Source organism: Cervus canadensis, chromosome 11, assembly GCF_019320065.1.
Source record: "Cervus canadensis isolate Bull #8, Minnesota chromosome 11, ASM1932006v1, whole genome shotgun sequence".
NCBI classification, from domain to species: domain Eukaryota; kingdom Metazoa; phylum Chordata; class Mammalia; order Artiodactyla; family Cervidae; genus Cervus; species Cervus canadensis.
In genome coordinates, this window is record NC_057396.1 from 46,634,000 (window position 1) to 46,651,018 (window position 17,019).

At 39.9% G+C, this 17,019-nt stretch overlaps 1 protein-coding gene across 3 annotated transcripts in view; it reads left to right on the top strand.

Moving 5' to 3' along the window:
- Window positions 1–9,900, top strand: part of NUP98 (nucleoporin 98 and 96 precursor) — a 90,419-nt gene extending 80,519 nt beyond the window's left edge. For all 3 annotated transcript variants that reach the window (XM_043480931.1, XM_043480933.1, XM_043480932.1), the window contains exons 28-33: window positions 641–783; window positions 3,887–4,108; window positions 6,186–6,427; window positions 6,886–7,040; window positions 8,298–8,409; window positions 8,519–9,900. In XM_043480931.1, the coding sequence (XP_043336866.1) occupies window positions 641–783; window positions 3,887–4,108; window positions 6,186–6,427; window positions 6,886–7,040; window positions 8,298–8,409; window positions 8,519–8,736 (1,092 nt within the window). In that variant the 3' untranslated portion in view covers window positions 8,737–9,900. The remainder of the gene's footprint in view (window positions 1–640; window positions 784–3,886; window positions 4,109–6,185; window positions 6,428–6,885; window positions 7,041–8,297; window positions 8,410–8,518) is intronic.
- Window positions 9,901–17,019: the final 7,119 nt, after the last annotated feature.

Genomic DNA, 17,019 nt, shown 5'->3' on the forward strand with positions numbered 1-17,019 from the left:
GTGTGCGGGCTTCTCATTCCAGTGGCTTCTCTTGTGGAACACAGGCTCTAGGGCATGTGAGCTTCAGTAGTTGTGACACACAGGCTCAGCTGCCTCTTGCCATGTGGGATCTTCCTGGACCAAGGATCGAACCAGTGTCTTCTGCCTTGCAAGACAGATTCTTAACCACTGGACCATCAGGGAAGCCATAATTTATTTTCTTACTGCTGTTTTTCCTGCACCAGCATCAGAGGGTTTTTCTTCATTCCTAATGCTGTTTTATTCCTTTGGGAATTCCCTGAGCTACAGCCTGACCTTATGTTTAGAATAGTCCCAAATTAACACTTCTGAAATTTGCCTCTAAATATCATTAATATTTCATATTCCTTGTCTATTTGGAGGTTAAAGTATTCTTAATGTTTTTAATGCCATTATTTGGTTCTTTTCTTACTGTTAATTTTTATTGTCTTTGATATCATTTGCCAGAATTATTTGTCAGGGAAAAAAGAACACTAAAAAAAACTGTGTAATGAAGTTTAAAATCCTTGAAACAATCCTTGATCGGACATTCTTAATACACGTCTGAGTAACTGAGACATAATATCATCTAGTGAAACACACTTGCAGCTGATGTATTGTTTTATCAAATTCTTAACTTCAGAATACCTCTGAGGGTGACAGATACGCCCGCTGTCCACTTCCCTCATACCTGGAGGGCTCTGGATATGTGGTAGAGGAGGAACAAGACTCACAGAGACCTCTTCAAGATGTCTGCTTTCATCTTCTAAAACTCTACAGTGACAGGTAAATCAGTCATGTGTTACAATCACTTGAGGGCTCCATGAACGTTAGGGAGTTCTTTCCCTTTTACATGTGGTCAAATTGTCATAATATTAATCACAAAATAAAACCGTAATGGAGCTCAAAGAGCATGGGAACTAGAACTAGACATCTAAAAATTTACATTTTAAATCAATTATATTTTAATAAAAATTTTAAAACAAAATTACTTTAATCAACTTCAGATAATAAAGTGTGTGGTTTGATATTTTTTAATGTAACTACTGTCACTATCTGGATAGCATTTACATTACCCTCCAAAAGTTCCCTCATGTCCCTTTGCAGTCAGTCTACACCCCAGACAACTACTAACTTTTCATTATTGTAGATTACTTTTGCTATTACAGAATTGTATATAATTCTGTATGTTATCTTTTGTGCCTGCTTTTTTTTTTTAACCCAACATGGTGATTTTGAGATTTATCCATGTGAATATGTATATCAGAAATTTAATTTTTATTCATTTGTTAGTGAACAATTTTTTTTTGTCTTAGGATATTAAGAATAAAGCTGCTGTGACCACTTGTATCTAAAAGTCCCATCAAGATCTATAATTGCTCCAAATCCTCCTCAAAATTTGTTATTATTGGCTTTGGGCATATAGTGGTGTCTAATTTGTGTGTGCTTAATAAGAAATCAATATATTAACATGTTATTATATCTAAACTATCTCAGAGCTGTCTTTTTACCTTACATCAGACTGAGCAGTTTTCTCCATTGAGAAGTAGTAGCTCACATCTCACTTCAGTTCTTTAAATACTTTCTTTTAAATTAACTATACTAATTCTAGAATAATGGTCTCTTATTGTGGTAAAATACACATAACTAAAATTGTGTTTTAATTTGCATTTCCCTAATATCTAATGATGGCAAGCTGTTTTTCATGTGTTTATTTACGATCTTCCTGTCTGTTGAAATCTTTTGCACCCCCCCACACTTGAGTGGGGGTATCTAATAGTTCTTTCTTATGTTGTAATAGTTTTTTTCTTGAGTCAGTTTTGTTCATTTGTTTTTCCAAAGGAATTTTTCTGTTTCACCAAAGTCACCAGATTTATTGACATAAAGTTATTTGTAACTTGTCCTTATTCTTTTTTAATGTCTATAAGAGATTGAAAAGACAAGCTACAGATTGGGAGAATATATTTGCAATTCATATATCTGATAAAGAACTTTTATCCAGAACATGTAAAGAACTCTGAACTCAATAATAAGAAAACAATCCAATTTAAAAACGGGAAAATATTTCAAAGATGCTTCACCAAAGAAGATCTACATGTCAAGCCCATGAAAAGTTGTTTAACATTGGTAGACATCAGGGACATGCAAATTAAAGCTGTCATGGGATGCCACTACCCATCAGTTAGAATGGTTAGAATTTTTAACAGACCTTTACCAAATGTCATCATGGATGTGGAGCAATTGAAATTCTCAACACTGCTGGGGAAAAATGTAAATAATACTGGCCCTTGGGGAAAGAGTTTGGCAGCTAAAAAAAGTTAAACATACACCTACATACGTATGATTCAGTCATTCTACGCCTACGTATTTACCTTACATGAGAGCAATGAAAATGTATGTCTATGTATGTGTTGGTAGCAGTTTTATTTGTAAAGGTTCAAAACAGGAAACAGCCCAAATTTCCATCAATAGGTGATTGATAAGCCAAAATTGTGGTACATCTACAATGGAATACTATCTCACCAGTAACTGTTGATAATGTACAAGAGCATGGCGAATTATAAAGTACTTTTACTTAGTTTTGAAGAGATGAGACAAAAAAAAAATTACTTCCCCCAAATATACCTACTGTTTGATTTCAATTTATATAAAACTGTAAAATGCAAACTAATCTGTAATAATAGAGGAATCAGTTGTTGCCCAGGAAGAGTAGGTGTAGGGATAGGCAGGAGAGAGGAATCACAGAGGGGTTTCTGGAACCTTTAGGAGGTGATGGGTAAGCTTGTTATGTTGATCTTGGTGGTAGTTTCACAGTTGTATATATGTGTTTGAACTTGCAAAAATTGCACCTTCTAAACATGTACAGTTATTGTATGTCATCTCTTTTACTGTCAAAAAAGAAAAAAGAGGAAGAAAAGCATATATCTCAAGGTGCCACTGTCAAAAAAGAAAAAAGAAGAAGAAAAGCATATATCTCAATGTGCCAGAAACAGAAACCAAAGCCAGACTGAGATAGTAAAGCCTTCTTAGTTTAATTACGCATTTGCACTAGCCATGTTTCAAAGTGTTTAATAGCCACACATGGCTAGTGCCTATCTTATTGGTCAAAGCAGATTATAGAACATTTCCATTGTCACACAAAGTTCAGTTTGACAGTACTGGGCAAGAAAACTTGGTGAGGTGTAGGTACTTGTAAAATGTCTGGGATCATAGGTAAAACGGAAACACTTTGGTTGGTAAACCAACCCCAGATCTTTAAAGCTTGTGGGTGTGGGTCTTACTATTCTTACGGTCTGGGATTTGGAAGTTAAGGACATCACACACAAACTGGTCCAGAATCATTGAGATCCCTGGGCCCCCTGCAGAAGAAAAATCAAAAGCCTTAGGGAGACTTTCAAACCTTGGGTACTCGGATTTCTGTAAAAAGAATAGTAACAACTGTAAGCAAAAGGAGGAAATAACCGTCATAACCATCATTAAGACTAGTCAGGTGTTCAGATAAACAGGTGAAGTAGCACTTCAGCAACTTCAGACAGTAGAACAATGTGAAAGATACTAAGGAAACTTAATTTTTTTTTAATGGTTAAGGAAAAGACGCTATAATAATGAAAGGGTGAAAGTTGTGAAGACTTCCTGTACCAGGAAGGTAAAAATAGACCAAAGAAGTGCCAGCAGACTTGTTATAAGAGCCTGAGAAGGGAAGTTCCTTGGTTTTTGGTAGGATCTGTAATCTGGCTAAACGTAGAGGAGGAAGACTGTAAGGCTTATGATGCTTCTGTCTAGGGTACTTGCCTTTATTGTTTTCTAAGCTGTGGCTGAAAGAGTTAACCTGTCCAGTGCAGGTGGTCTGCTGACTGGGTTTGGTAACTCAGCACATTCTCCTTTGCAGACATTATGACCTCAACCAGCTGCTGGAGCCTCGAAGCATAACTGCAGATCCTTTGGACTATCGCCTAAGCTGGCACTTGTGGGAGGTGCTACGGGCTCTTAACTATACCCATCTGTCAGAGCAGTGTGAGGGTGTGCTGCAGGCCAGTTATGCTGGCCAACTGGAGAGTGAGGGCCTTTGGGAGTGGGCCATCTTTGTCCTCCTGCACATTGACAACTCAAGGTGAGTGAGAAGCCATCAGATGCACTGGGTGCCTCTAGCCCTACAGGGCAACAAAAGAATCAGTCTAAACACCTATTAAATTGGTATGGGAAATAATTAAGTGGAAAGGAAGGCTATACCTGGGTGGAAAAATCCCATTAACTTAAGCACAAAGTCCTTGAATGCGGTATGTTTAGAATTATGCAGAAATAATGCTGGCTGCGTTGCTTCAGTGGATCCTTAAAGGTTGGCAAGGAGTACCCCTTCTTTGTCTCTGTCCACTGGCTTTTTCCCTTCCCTTGCCACCCATTCCTCAAGTTTGATAGTGTTATGTTTACCTATTTACCAATATAGTCTTGCCCAGATGCATAATGTTTTGGTTTTCTGTCCTGAATGAAAACCAGAGAAACACTTTTACTCCCTGCTGTGAACTGTACAAAGCCAGAGGTTTTTTGTTATTGGTAGTGGCATGGCATATTACTAAGAACAAAAACACTTAACACAATGCTTCGTTATATAATTTATATAATGCTTTTATATATCTTTATATTATGTTGTAAGTACTTTAAATATATTAACTTGCTTAATGGTGATAATGAACCTATAAGATAGACATTCTTATTGTCTGTTTATAGATGAGCAGCTCCAGGCATAGAGAGATTAGATAACTTTTGTTCAAGATCACATAGCTAGTAAATAGCAGAGTGAGGCTTTCAACTCAAGATACCCAGGGTCTGTGCTCTTAATCATTTGTACTATACTATCTGTCATGCCGTAGGGCATGGAAAGAAGTTGTTTTGTAGTCAGACCTTTATAAATTCTGGCTCCACCATGTACTCACTTTGACCTAGGGTAAAGCTTACTTATTTTTGACTTAGAGTCAAGATAGTCTCTAGGCCTCAGTTTTTTAATCTGTAAAATCATAGTATTGCTAATCTCTGTTCAAAGGTGACTATGAAGTTAAAAGAGTGAAAATATAAAGCATCCCGCACAACCTTCCTTTAAGGAATTTCTCTTTCCTCTTCCTTCTTACCAGGAGGCAAAATGATCCCAGAATTTCCCTCTGAGTTTATTTAAATACACTCTTGGAGAACTTCACATGGTAAAAGGCTGGCTGATGGGATGATTGATGACTGGCTGTGGGAAAGCAGATCCTGTTTCCTAAAGAGGAGGGAGAAAGGAGGCAGTTGTCCAGAGACTGGGAGTTCTTAAAAAGCCTAGGCGTAGACAAAAGAATCTAAGATGAGAAGAGCTTTGATCTGAAATTAAAATGAGAGATCCTTTTGGCCCAGACCAAGAAGAAATCTCTTTAAGTGGACTTAAGGGCAGAAAGACTGGAGTTTAGCCTAAGTCTAGGAGTAAAGAGAAAATGAATTAGGAAGGCTGATGGCTATAAGGGAAGAAACAGGACCTGGAAGGGACTTTACATTTTAAAACTATCAACTTTGTTTACTTACACTGACCATGTGGGAGAAAGCGCAGAGAGGAGGTTGGGAATGAACTGCAGAGGACTGACTGCTCAGTGGGTCCAGAATTCCCCTATCTCATCCTTCGTCTCCTTTTACTAGAAAGGAAACAAAGAAATGAGCCTGCTGGGATGAACACACACACACTCCCTACTGTATATAAGATGGATAAGCAACAAGGAAGTGCTGTATAGTACAGTGAACTCTGCTCACTATTCTGTGATAGCCTATATGAGAAAAATTAAAAAAGAACGAACATATGTGCATGTATAATTGAAGCATTTTGCTCTACACTGTTGTATAGCAAACATTGTACAACATCAACTATATTCCAATATAGTTAGAAAAGAGAAATGAGCCAGTGAGGACAAAGCCTTTTGGGGGCAGTGGGCAACCTTCCCAAGAGTATTCATCCTCAGACTGTTTTGACCATGAAAATACAATGTGCTTCTGTTCTATTTCATTTTAAAAATTAATACTGGTATGTCCTCTTAAGTGAAGCTTGAGGTGATCCTCTTTTGGTCAGGATCTGCAGTTTAGGAGACTGGCCCAGGGGCCACTTTGAGCCTCCTGAGGCAGCCTTCTCCATCAGTAAGGATGAGACTTATCCCAGCTGACCTTTCCTCCTATAGCACGCGGGAGAAGGCTGTTCGAGAACTGCTTACCCGGCACTGCCAGCTATTGGAGACCCCTGAATCTTGGGCTAAGGAGACCTTCCTGACCGAGAAGCTTTGTGTGCCCGCTGAATGGATTCATGAGGCCAAAGCAGTGCGAGCACACGTGGAATCCGACAAGCACCTGGAGGCCCTCTATTTATTTAAAGCAGGACACTGGAACAGGTGCCATAAACTCGTCATCCGGCACTTAGCTTCCGGTGAGTGCTTCAGACGAGGGCCTATGTCTCCTGGAATCACCCCCAATTCTTCAAACCTCTGAGCCCATGATAAGTCAAGCTAGGGACAGTGATCAATACAGAGCATGGCAGACTTGAATCAGATCACACTTTGTAAAAGCTCCCTGTGCAAAAGATGCTTAGTGAGGGTGAGGGGCGGAGGTCAACAGCAGTATCTGTTATATCCCCATCTGCCAGGAATATTCTTGATGTACACTAACTGTGTTAAGCTCATTGTTTAGGGAGTTTCAATCAGCAACACCAGAGGTAGCTATTTGGGAAACTGAGCTAGAAATTCTTTACAGTTTCTTTAAGAGAATTTTGAAATATCTACTGTAATTCTCAAGTCTGACCCAACATAATTTTCCTTTTTTATCCTGTCTTGGAATTCTGCCATCTCCTTCCTCTGTACACTTTTGGTCAATATTTTGTTTCTTCAGATGCCATTATTAATGAGAACTATGACTACCTGAAGGGGTTCTTGGAAGACCTGGCACCTCTGGAGCGCAGTGGCCTAATCCAGGACTGGGAAACATCCGGGCTTGTTTACCTGGACTACATTCGGGTCATTGAAATGCTCCGTCATATACAGCAGGTACCTGAGCTCCTTAAACCATGGCCTGGTTCTCTTTCTCCCTAGCCCATAAAGCCATAGAGACAGCCAGAGGCTTGAGCAAGAACTCGAAAAGCTCACTGTCAGTGCAGGAGGGGTATTTTGATGAAGCAGATTTGATGTAGCTATTACGACAACTCTGTCAAAACTTGAAACATTTTTTTGTGGCTTATTGCCAAGTAGTGTGTAGTGGACATGCCTAAGACTTGTCCTTAGTCAGTCCCCTCCCCTTGTCCTCCCCTTTTCCACTAGTTTTAAGTGAGAAGCTTTGGGTTGAGAGATCCAGTAAAGATCAGAGATTTAGTGTAGATAATTTCTTCACATAATATTTGGCGTGTTTTAAATTGAAAGTGTTATGGGGGCATTCTGGTGACACCTATGAATGGATCTCTAATGTTTTTAAATGCGTAAGATATAAATATATAGGATTACAAAAGAAAGTGATTATATTAAGATACAATTATCAAAATATTAAAAACTTGTGCTATGTAATTAGTGCTTTATTAACATCCTAAATAAGAAACTCTAGCACTGTAATTTTGAAATACTTAAAGCTGTAATACCAGGGAAGCCCATGGTATGCCTGCCAATGCAGGAGACGTGGGTTTGATCCCTGGGCTGGGAAGATCCCCTAGAGGAGGAAATGGCAATCCACTCCAGTATTCTTGCCTGGGAAATCCCATGGATAGAGGAGCCTGGTGGGCTACAGTCCATGGGGTCAGAGAAGTCAGACATGACTTAGCAATTAAACAACTGTAATGTGATAGGAAAGGAAGTGATTTCTGTCGATAACAAAGTCACAGTTCTGTTGATATCTACATTAATAATCAAGTGCTAATTCTTAGTTGAAGTCAGAAGACCTAAATTAAGTGCTAGTTTGGGCTCCACCTCTCACTGTTGTGCTCTTAAGTCAATACCATGTCTCTGACCCAGATTTATATAGATTTTTGGTGCTGTGTTGAAGCTTGCTAATTACATGGTTCATGAATGGTGATTTCACAACTTGCCGAGTCCTAGGCCCTATACACTATATTGCTTTCCTGTTGTGTATTGCTAAGATCCTGTCTTGTCTTCAGCGACTAGGCTAGATGGTGGGAACATGACATTGCCAGCCAGCTTCTTGGATTTTCCCCTCCCTCACCTCACTGTCGTTTCAGAGGTTTGCATAGCCAGTCTATGGATAGGATTGGAGTGATGGGAGTTCCTCTTGGCCTAATTGGTTTCCCTGCTTCTTTGTAGGTGGATTGCTCAGGTTATGAACTCGAGCAGTTGCACACCAAAGTGACCTCACTGTGCAACAGGATAGAGCAAATCCAGTGTTACAACGCCAAGGACCGCCTGGCTCAGTCAGGTCAGCCTCCCACCTTCTCTCCCTTCCTGCGTGCTCACTGCCTGTCTTTGTGATTATCATACTCCTGCCCCACCCCTTCATTTGGTGCTCCCTCTGTTCTTTTCTCCAGACATGGCCAAGCGTGTAGCCAACCTGCTGCGGGTGGTACTGAGCCTTCAGCATGCCCCTGATGCAACCTCCGACTCAACGCCAGACCCTCAGCGAGTCCCTCTGCGCCTGTTGGCTCCCCACATTGGCCGACTCCCCATGCCTGAGGACTATGCCTTGGAGGAGCTGCGCAGCCTCACACAGTCCTACCTGCGGGAACTGACTGTCGGGAGCCAGTGAGCCCTGGGCTCCTCCCACCACACTCACATGCTTGTTCACACTCACCACACAGAGGGCTCCTGCATCGAGTTGATTGCCCTGTTTGCCGTTCTCTGGCTTGGCTGTGGAATCTCCCCTCCCTTCCTGCTGCCCAAGCAGCAACCTCCAGTTGTTCAGGGCTTTCTTAATACTAAACATAGCATAAGGGCTTTTGGAACCCCCAAAAAAGGAGCCAAGTCTCTTTTTACCATCCTCAAGAGCCATTCTTTTTTTTTTTTTTTCCTTTTTAGAAATGGTCAATAAAGCACCTTTGGCAGTATTCCCCAAAGAACCAGGGAATGCTTTTCCTCCCTCAGCCATTCTGAATCTTGTGACTCTCAATGCCAGCCTGCTACCCTGCTCCTACTCCTGCCCTTTTATCCTCGGACTCTTTAGGAGGAGTGGGGCAGGTGCTGGGACAAATGTGTTGACCTAGGACCTTCCTTAACAAGTGAACTATCCACAGAAGGAAGAGAATCTGTCTCTGGAGTAGGTTGATGATTTGCATGACTTTTGGAATCAGGAGAGGGTTGAACTGAGGAAGCAGAACAGGGTCTTTCTGACTCATTTAAGGTAGAAGTGAGTGCCTGCTAGGGAGCTGTGGGGCTTCAAGGCTTGATTGTTCTTCCTCCCTTGAATGTTCTGTGAACACCACAACTTCCCTGTGCAGGAGCCCTTGGTCTCAGACTCCATGTCTCTGGGAAACTCCCAGAACTCATTATGGTGCCTGGTTTTCAGTCATCTGGCAAGGCCTCCTGCCTGGTTTTGCCTGAAGAGTTTCAATGAAACATGGTAGATCGGGTAGCCCTCCCTGTCCCTCCCATTCTAGCCCAAAGCGTTTCCCACCCTCCATCTACAGTCCCAGAAGGTAAAGCCCTCACTGAGGCAAGCAAGAAGCTGAACTTCAGGGACAGGCAGAGGGCCTTCGCTACACTGTAGCCAGCTATGGGGAGCCCCAGGTAAACCACCGGAGACTGCTGGTCTGCAGGCTATCACGGGCAACATGGCCACGCCTGGGTCTTTATGCATGAAGATTATGTAAAAATTTTTATTAAAAAGTATATATATATATATATATAAACAATCTAGATTATTTTCCTCTTTTTCTGAAGCTACTTTCTTAAATAAAATGAAATGTTTATAGCATACCTGGTATTGGCTTTCTTTTGTGTTTTCAAGCCTTGTTGTCCCAAGGAGCTTTATGATGGCCTTGTTTAATTTGCAGTCTAAAGGAGGAGACTGGCCATGGGTTAATGAGAGAATAGTTGCAGACTAGATCAAAGGCTAGGTTTATAAGGGTCCATTTGGGGGTGAGGGGGTTGAGATTGATGAATCCTGACTGCTGTACATTTATTTATTTATATGTGTTTAGACTCCCAATGGGGGATGGGGCAGGGTTTCAAATTGCCCAGTGGAATATACGTAGTATTCAAAGCCTCTTTGCTGTTCTTCTCGGGTTTTTTAAACCTTGGCACTTCACCTCTGTTTCCATTGTGTAAAGGAGATAATGATCCCTGATATGCTGCTTCACAGGGCTGTTCTTAAGAGGGACCAAAGGAGGCTAATGAGTAGTAAGTAGGTTGGTGGGTTGGTTCTGTTATTGAAGGTATAAGCAATTTCCAATTAGGATTAGGCCAAAGATTTCTGGGACGCTGAGGAGATGAGAAAGCTGAGTAGATCTTCCAGGTAGCTGGGGCTTCCCTTTCATTTGGGCCCCTGAGGACAAGGGTTACTCAGCTGGGAATCTCCCTCCGTCACTGACTGTGAACCTGAGCAAATGAGTCACGGAGCACTGCTGCCCTTCTGGCAAAGAATTTGTTCTGTTTCCTCACCAGAGGTGTTCTTTGAAAAGTCAATGCTATAAAAGTGCTTAGTCTTTAGAAGTGTTAAGAACTGAATATGGGCAGTATTTCCTCTTAGGACAGGTTTTTCCTTTTTTTAAAAAAAAAAACCACCTCTAAATCAAATATTTATACTGCAGCTATGCTGCATCACAGAGAATAGACTCGCAGTTCAAAGCACATGATAAAGATGAACAATGCTTCCCTGGTGACTCAGTGGTAAAGAATCTGCCTGCCAGTGCACAGGTTCGATCCCTGATCTGGGAAGATCCCACATGCCACAGAGCAACCAAGTGTGTGTGCCACAACTATTAAGCCTGTGTGCTGGAGCCCCAGAGCTGCAACTACCAAAACCCGAGTGCCCTAGAGCCCGTGCTCCACAAGACAAGCCACCACAATGAAAAGGCCACACACCACAGCTGGAGAATAGCCCATCTCCCCGCAGCATCAGAGACCCAGCACAGATAAAAAGTTTTTCTAAAAAAGATGAACACTCTCTTCTACATTTCAAACTACATTGAAATATATGTTTAAAAATTTAAATTTCTCAAAAATATAAAAATAAGAATTGTCTCAAAACCCAATAGAGCTGTGGAATCCACAAACTCATACAAAGTGCAAAATAAGTATTTCCTCAGCACAATTCTGGAATAATGCCAAAATAATGTTAACAGAAGCCCAGAGATTAAATGCAGGCATCAGAGCCAACATCTTTTTTAGATGTTTTACTCTGACTCATTTTGTTAATTTTGTATTTCTAGAAAATTATTTCAGATTTTTTATTTGTTGTCTCTTAACTAGTTCTCAGACTTAATGGTTTTACTGGAGTTCTACATTGTAATATATTAACTTCTGCTTTAAAAATTCATTTCCCATGCTTTCCTAAGGGTTTTAAAAAAATCTTGCCATAGAAATTTTCACCCATACAAAGTAAAATGATGTCTTAATTTAATCTTAATCTTTACCCCAATTCTTACTCCTACCCACCCCAATGGCATTTCTAAGGGAGATCATAATTTCATCAATACAAAAGCATTCCTACCCTAAATTTTTATAATCACAATACCATTGTCATACCTAACACAACACTAATTCCTGAATATTAACTAATATCCTTTGCATTTTCAAACTTCCCCAGTTGTCTCAGAAGTAAAATTTTATTACAGTTGATTTGATTGAATCAGGATCTAAACAGGGCCCACATTTGGTTAAGTTCTCTTTTTAAAATGCCCTTTATTAGGACTAATCTCAAAAATATACAAGCAACTCCTGAAGCTCAATTCCAGAAAAATAAATGACCCAATCAAAAAATGGGCCAAAGAACTAAACAGACATTTCTCCAAAGAAGACATACAGATGGCTAACAAACACATGAAAAGATGCTCAACATCACTCATCATCAGAGAAATGCAAATCAAAACCACAATGAGGTACCATTACACGCCAGTCAGGATGGCTGCTATCCAAAAGTCTACAAGCAATAAATGCTGGAGAGGGTGTGGAGAAAAGGCAACCCTCTTACACTGTTGATGGGAATGCAAACTAGTACAGCCACTATGGAGAACAGTGTGGAGATTTCTTAAAAAACTGGAAATAGAACTGCCATATGACCCAGCAATCCCACTTCTGGGCATACACACCGAGGAAACCAGATCTGAAAGAGACACGTGCACCCCAATGTTCATCGCAGCACTGTTTATAATAGCCAGGACATGGAAGCAACCTAGATGCCCATCAGCAGACGAATGGATAAGGAAGCTGTGGTACATATACACTGTGGAATATTACTCAGCCGTTAAAAAGAATTCATTTGAATCAGTTCTAATGAGATGGATGAAACTGGAGCCCATCATACAGAGTGAAGTAAGCCAGAAAGATAAAGAACATTACAGCATACTAACACATATATATGGAATTTAGAAAGATGGTAATGATAACCCTATATGCAAAACAGAAAAAGAGACACAGATGTACATAACAGACTCTTGGACTCTGTGGGAGAAGGTGAGGGTGGGATGTTTCAAGAGAACAGCGAAACATGTATATTATCTATAGTGAAACAGATCACCAGCCCAGGTTGGATGCATGAGACAAGTGCTCAGGCCTGGTGCACTGGGAAGACTCAGAGGGATTGGATAGAGAGGGAGGTGGGAGCGGGGAGTGGGATGGGGAATACATGTAAATCTATGGCTGATTCATGTCAATGTATGACAAAACCCACTACAATATTGTAAAGTAATTAGCCTCCAACTAATAAAAATTAATGAAAAAAATAAAAATGCGCTTTATTTGATGCAGTACCTGAGATGTTCGTTGTTTAGCATAGAGGGCTGGGGCTTCTAGATTTGACTGACTGTGCCTCTACCTCCCTTACTTGGTACATACCACTGGTTAGATCTAGAGGCTTGATTGGACTCATGGTCCTTCTCATTAGTGGTGCTGTTTTTCATCACTTGGGAAGACACTATCTTGCTGTCCCACTTTTAGTGATGTTAAGATTGTTGACTCAGTTGTTAGCCTCATTTATCCTTTATAAAGTTTCCATCAAGCTTCCACCTAATAATCATGACCAAAATTCACTGTTTCATTATGACACAGTCTTTTTTATATATGATTCAGTATTTTCAAAAGTGAAAGTGAAAGTTGCTCAGTCTTGTCTGACTCTGCAAACCCATGGACTATACAGTCCATGGAATTCTCCAGGCCAGAATACTGGAGTGGGTTGCCTTTCCCTTCTCAAGGGTGTCTTCCCAACCCAGGGGTTGAACCCAGATCTCCCACATTGCAGGCATATTCTTTACCAGCTGAGCCACAAGGGAAACCCAAGAATACTGGAGTGGGTAGCCTATCCCTTCTCCAGTGGATCTTGCCAACCCAGGAATCGAACCAGGGTTTCCTGCATTGCAGGTGGATTCTTTACCAACTGAGCTATCAGGGAAGCCCAGTATTTTCAAAATTGAGGCTTAAATCATTTATTGTTCAGATGTTTTTCTTTTTTTTCATAATGGCTTTTAAAAAGTTACCAATTTTTAGAATTATTTTTTCAAATTGGCATTTTTACCCCAAAACACTATATATAAGAAATATTTCAACTTTTTTTTCAGGTAAACATACCAATTTTCCTATAACTGATTCTATTTATACATGTGCTATTTCCACGTGTTTTGAAGCACTCTTGAATTTAGCCTTTATTTTGCTCTAAAGGTATTCTGCTGCAAAATGTTATTTTTTTTTCAAAATGTTATTTTTAAGTGTAATTTGAGTGTAAGACAACCTTGTGCCCCCAAAAGGTTGAATAACTGCTGATGAAAATGGTACAGAAAGAACAATGCATCTTTTACCCCACACCCATCCCTACACCATCTACCACTCATTCTTGTGTCCTGCTGTCCACCTTTGTTTTTGTTTTGTTTGTTTTGGCCCCACCAGGGATCAAACCCGTGCCCCTTGCACTGGAAACATGGGATCCTAAACACTGGACCCCCAGGGAACTCTCATTGTCTCCCCCTTTGGCAAGTACAATAATCCTGGATTTTATTAATTATGTACAAACTATTCTTTAAATTATTATATGAGGAAATTCACTTGGTGTGCAATTGTTAATTTTAACACATACAGATTTGTATAACCACCCCACAGTCAGGATACAAAATGTTTCATTACCCCAAAGTCTTCCTTTTCCTATCTCCTTACAGTGACCCTCTTCCTAGCTCTTATTCCTGGCAACCTGTTCTCCTTCACTATAGTTTTGTTTTTATACAATGTAATGTAAATGGACTCATACAATATGTGATTTTTTTTTTGGTATCAATTTCTTTCACTTAGTATAATATTTGCAGGGTTCATCTGTATTACATTGTTGTTGTTTAGTCTCTACGTCATGTCCAACTCTTTTGTGACCCCATGGACTGTAACCCACCAGGCTCCTCTGTCCGTGGTATTTCCCAGGCAAGAAAGAAAACTGGAGTGGGTTGCCATTTCCTTCTCCAGGGGATCTTCCCAACCCAAGGATCAAACCTGAGTCTCCTTCACTGGCTGGTGGATTCTTTACCACTGAGCCACCAGGGGATTCCCCATCTGATAGCATATATTAGTACTTCATCCCTTTTTAAAAAGAAAATTTTTATTAAGATTTTATTTTTTTAGAGCAGTTTTGAATTCACAGCAAAACTGAGTGGAAAGCACAGATATTCCCCCAAAACCCCTTGCCCCAGCACATGCATAGTTTCCCCCAGTAGCATTGTGTTACATTTGATGAACCTACATTGAGTGCATATCAAAGTGCATAGTTTACCTGTGATGAAGCTTAGTGTTGTCAGTCTATGGGTTTAGACAAATGTATAAAGACATGTATCCATCATTATGGTATAGAGAGTCTTCACCATATATAGCGTACAGAGCATCTTTTCACTGCTCTAAAAATTCTGAGTCTCCTCCCATAGTCTCCTGAAACTCCTGCCAACTGCTGAACTTCCCACTATCTTCATAATTTTGTCTTTTTCAGAATGTCATATAGTTGGAATCATATAGGATGGAGCTCTTTCAAACTGGCTTCTTTCCCTTATTAACATGCATTTAAGGTTCCTCCATGTCTTTTCATAGCTTAATAGCTCATTTCTTCTTAGCAATAAATACTAAATGTTCTATTGTTTGGCTTTACCAGTTTTTTTATTCACTCACTCACTGAAGAACATTTTGTTTGTTTATAGGTTTGGCAATTATGAATAGAGCTGCTATAAACATTCATGCATGAACTTTGTGACCATAAAAGTTATTACTTCTCTAGGCATTGGGTTCCTGGGCCATATGGCTAAGCATATGCATAACATTCCAAAAACCTGTCAGACCATTTTCCATGGCTGTGCCTTTTCTGCATTCTCAGAACCCATATATGAAAGTTGCAGTAGCTTCACAACCTCTCCAGCAATTGGCATAGTTAATATTTTTATTTTAGCTATTCTAATAAATATAGAATATCTTACTGATATTTTAATTTGAATGTCTCAAATATATAATTATGTTCACCACTTTTCATGTGTTTATTGGCAGTTCTTATCTTTTGTTTGTTTAAATGCCCAAATTCCTTTGCTCAGTTTTTTTTTCTTTTGTGTGTGTTCTTGTGTTGTTTTTAAATTTTTTGCTCATTTAAAAATTTGATATGGTTTATTACTGTTCAGTTTTGAGAATTTTTTATAGGTTCTGGATACAAGTCCTTTGTTGACTATGTGATTTGTAAATATTTTCTTCCAATCTCTAGCTTGTCTTTTCATTCTCTTAATAATGTTACAACCCCTGCCTTTTAATTAGTGTATTTAGGCCATTTACTTTAATGTAAATATTGATAAGTTGACTTTAAGGTTGTGAAATGAAAGTCGCTCAGTCGTGTCTGACCCTTTGTGACCCCATGGAATTCTCTAGGCCAGAATACTGGAGTGGGTAGCCAGTCTTTCCCTTCTCCAGGGGATCTTCCCAACCCAGGGATCAAACCCAGGTCTCCTGCTTTGCAGGCAGATTCTTTACCAGCGGAGCCACAAGGGAAGCCCAGGAATACTGGAGTGGGTAGCCTATCCCTTCTCCAGTGGATCTTTCCAACCCAGGAATCGAACTGGGGTCTCCTGCATTGCAGGCGGATTCTTAACCAACTGAGCTATCAGGGAAGCCGACTTTAAGTTTAACACTTTATTATTTGTTTTCTGTTTGTTTCCTGATTTTGATTCTTCTCTTTCTCCTCTCATCTCTCATTTCTTTAGTGCTGGGTCTCCCCATGCTTTCTAGTTTCTCTTTCTGAGACTCCAATTAAATATATATTTAACACATTCTTTCACATTCTTTCCTGTTTCCTAAACTCATTTTCTTTTTGTCTCCCTGTGTTGTATTTTGGTAATTTCTTCATCTGTCTCTGAATTCATTAATTGCCTCTTCATCTGTGTCTAATATATTAATTTTAATAAATTAATAAAAATTAAATTAATTAAATATATATTTAATTGGAGTTTCAGAAAGAGAAACTAGAAAGAATGGGGAGAGAAATCTACCTGCTCATTCTTAAATACTGTTCATTCTTGATAGTCCACTTGCTCTTTCATTTTTCAATCCTCATTTATTTCTTAAATCATATTACACATACTTCGGTGTTATTTTTAAAGTCACTCAGTGGTGCCTGACTTTGTGACCTCATGGTCTGTAGCCCACCAGTCTCCTCTGTCCATGGAATTTGATCCCTGGTCAGGAAATTAGATTTGACATGCCACAACTGAGAAAGATCTCGCATGCCTCGACTAAGACTTGGGTACAGTCAGATAAATAAGTAAATATTTTTTTTAAAAAAGAACTCAGTGAAGATGACAGAGCTGTAGGGACAGTTGCCATCCACAGGCCCTGTCCCCTCACACCTCTAAGCCCCAGTCTCCTGCAGATTCTGACC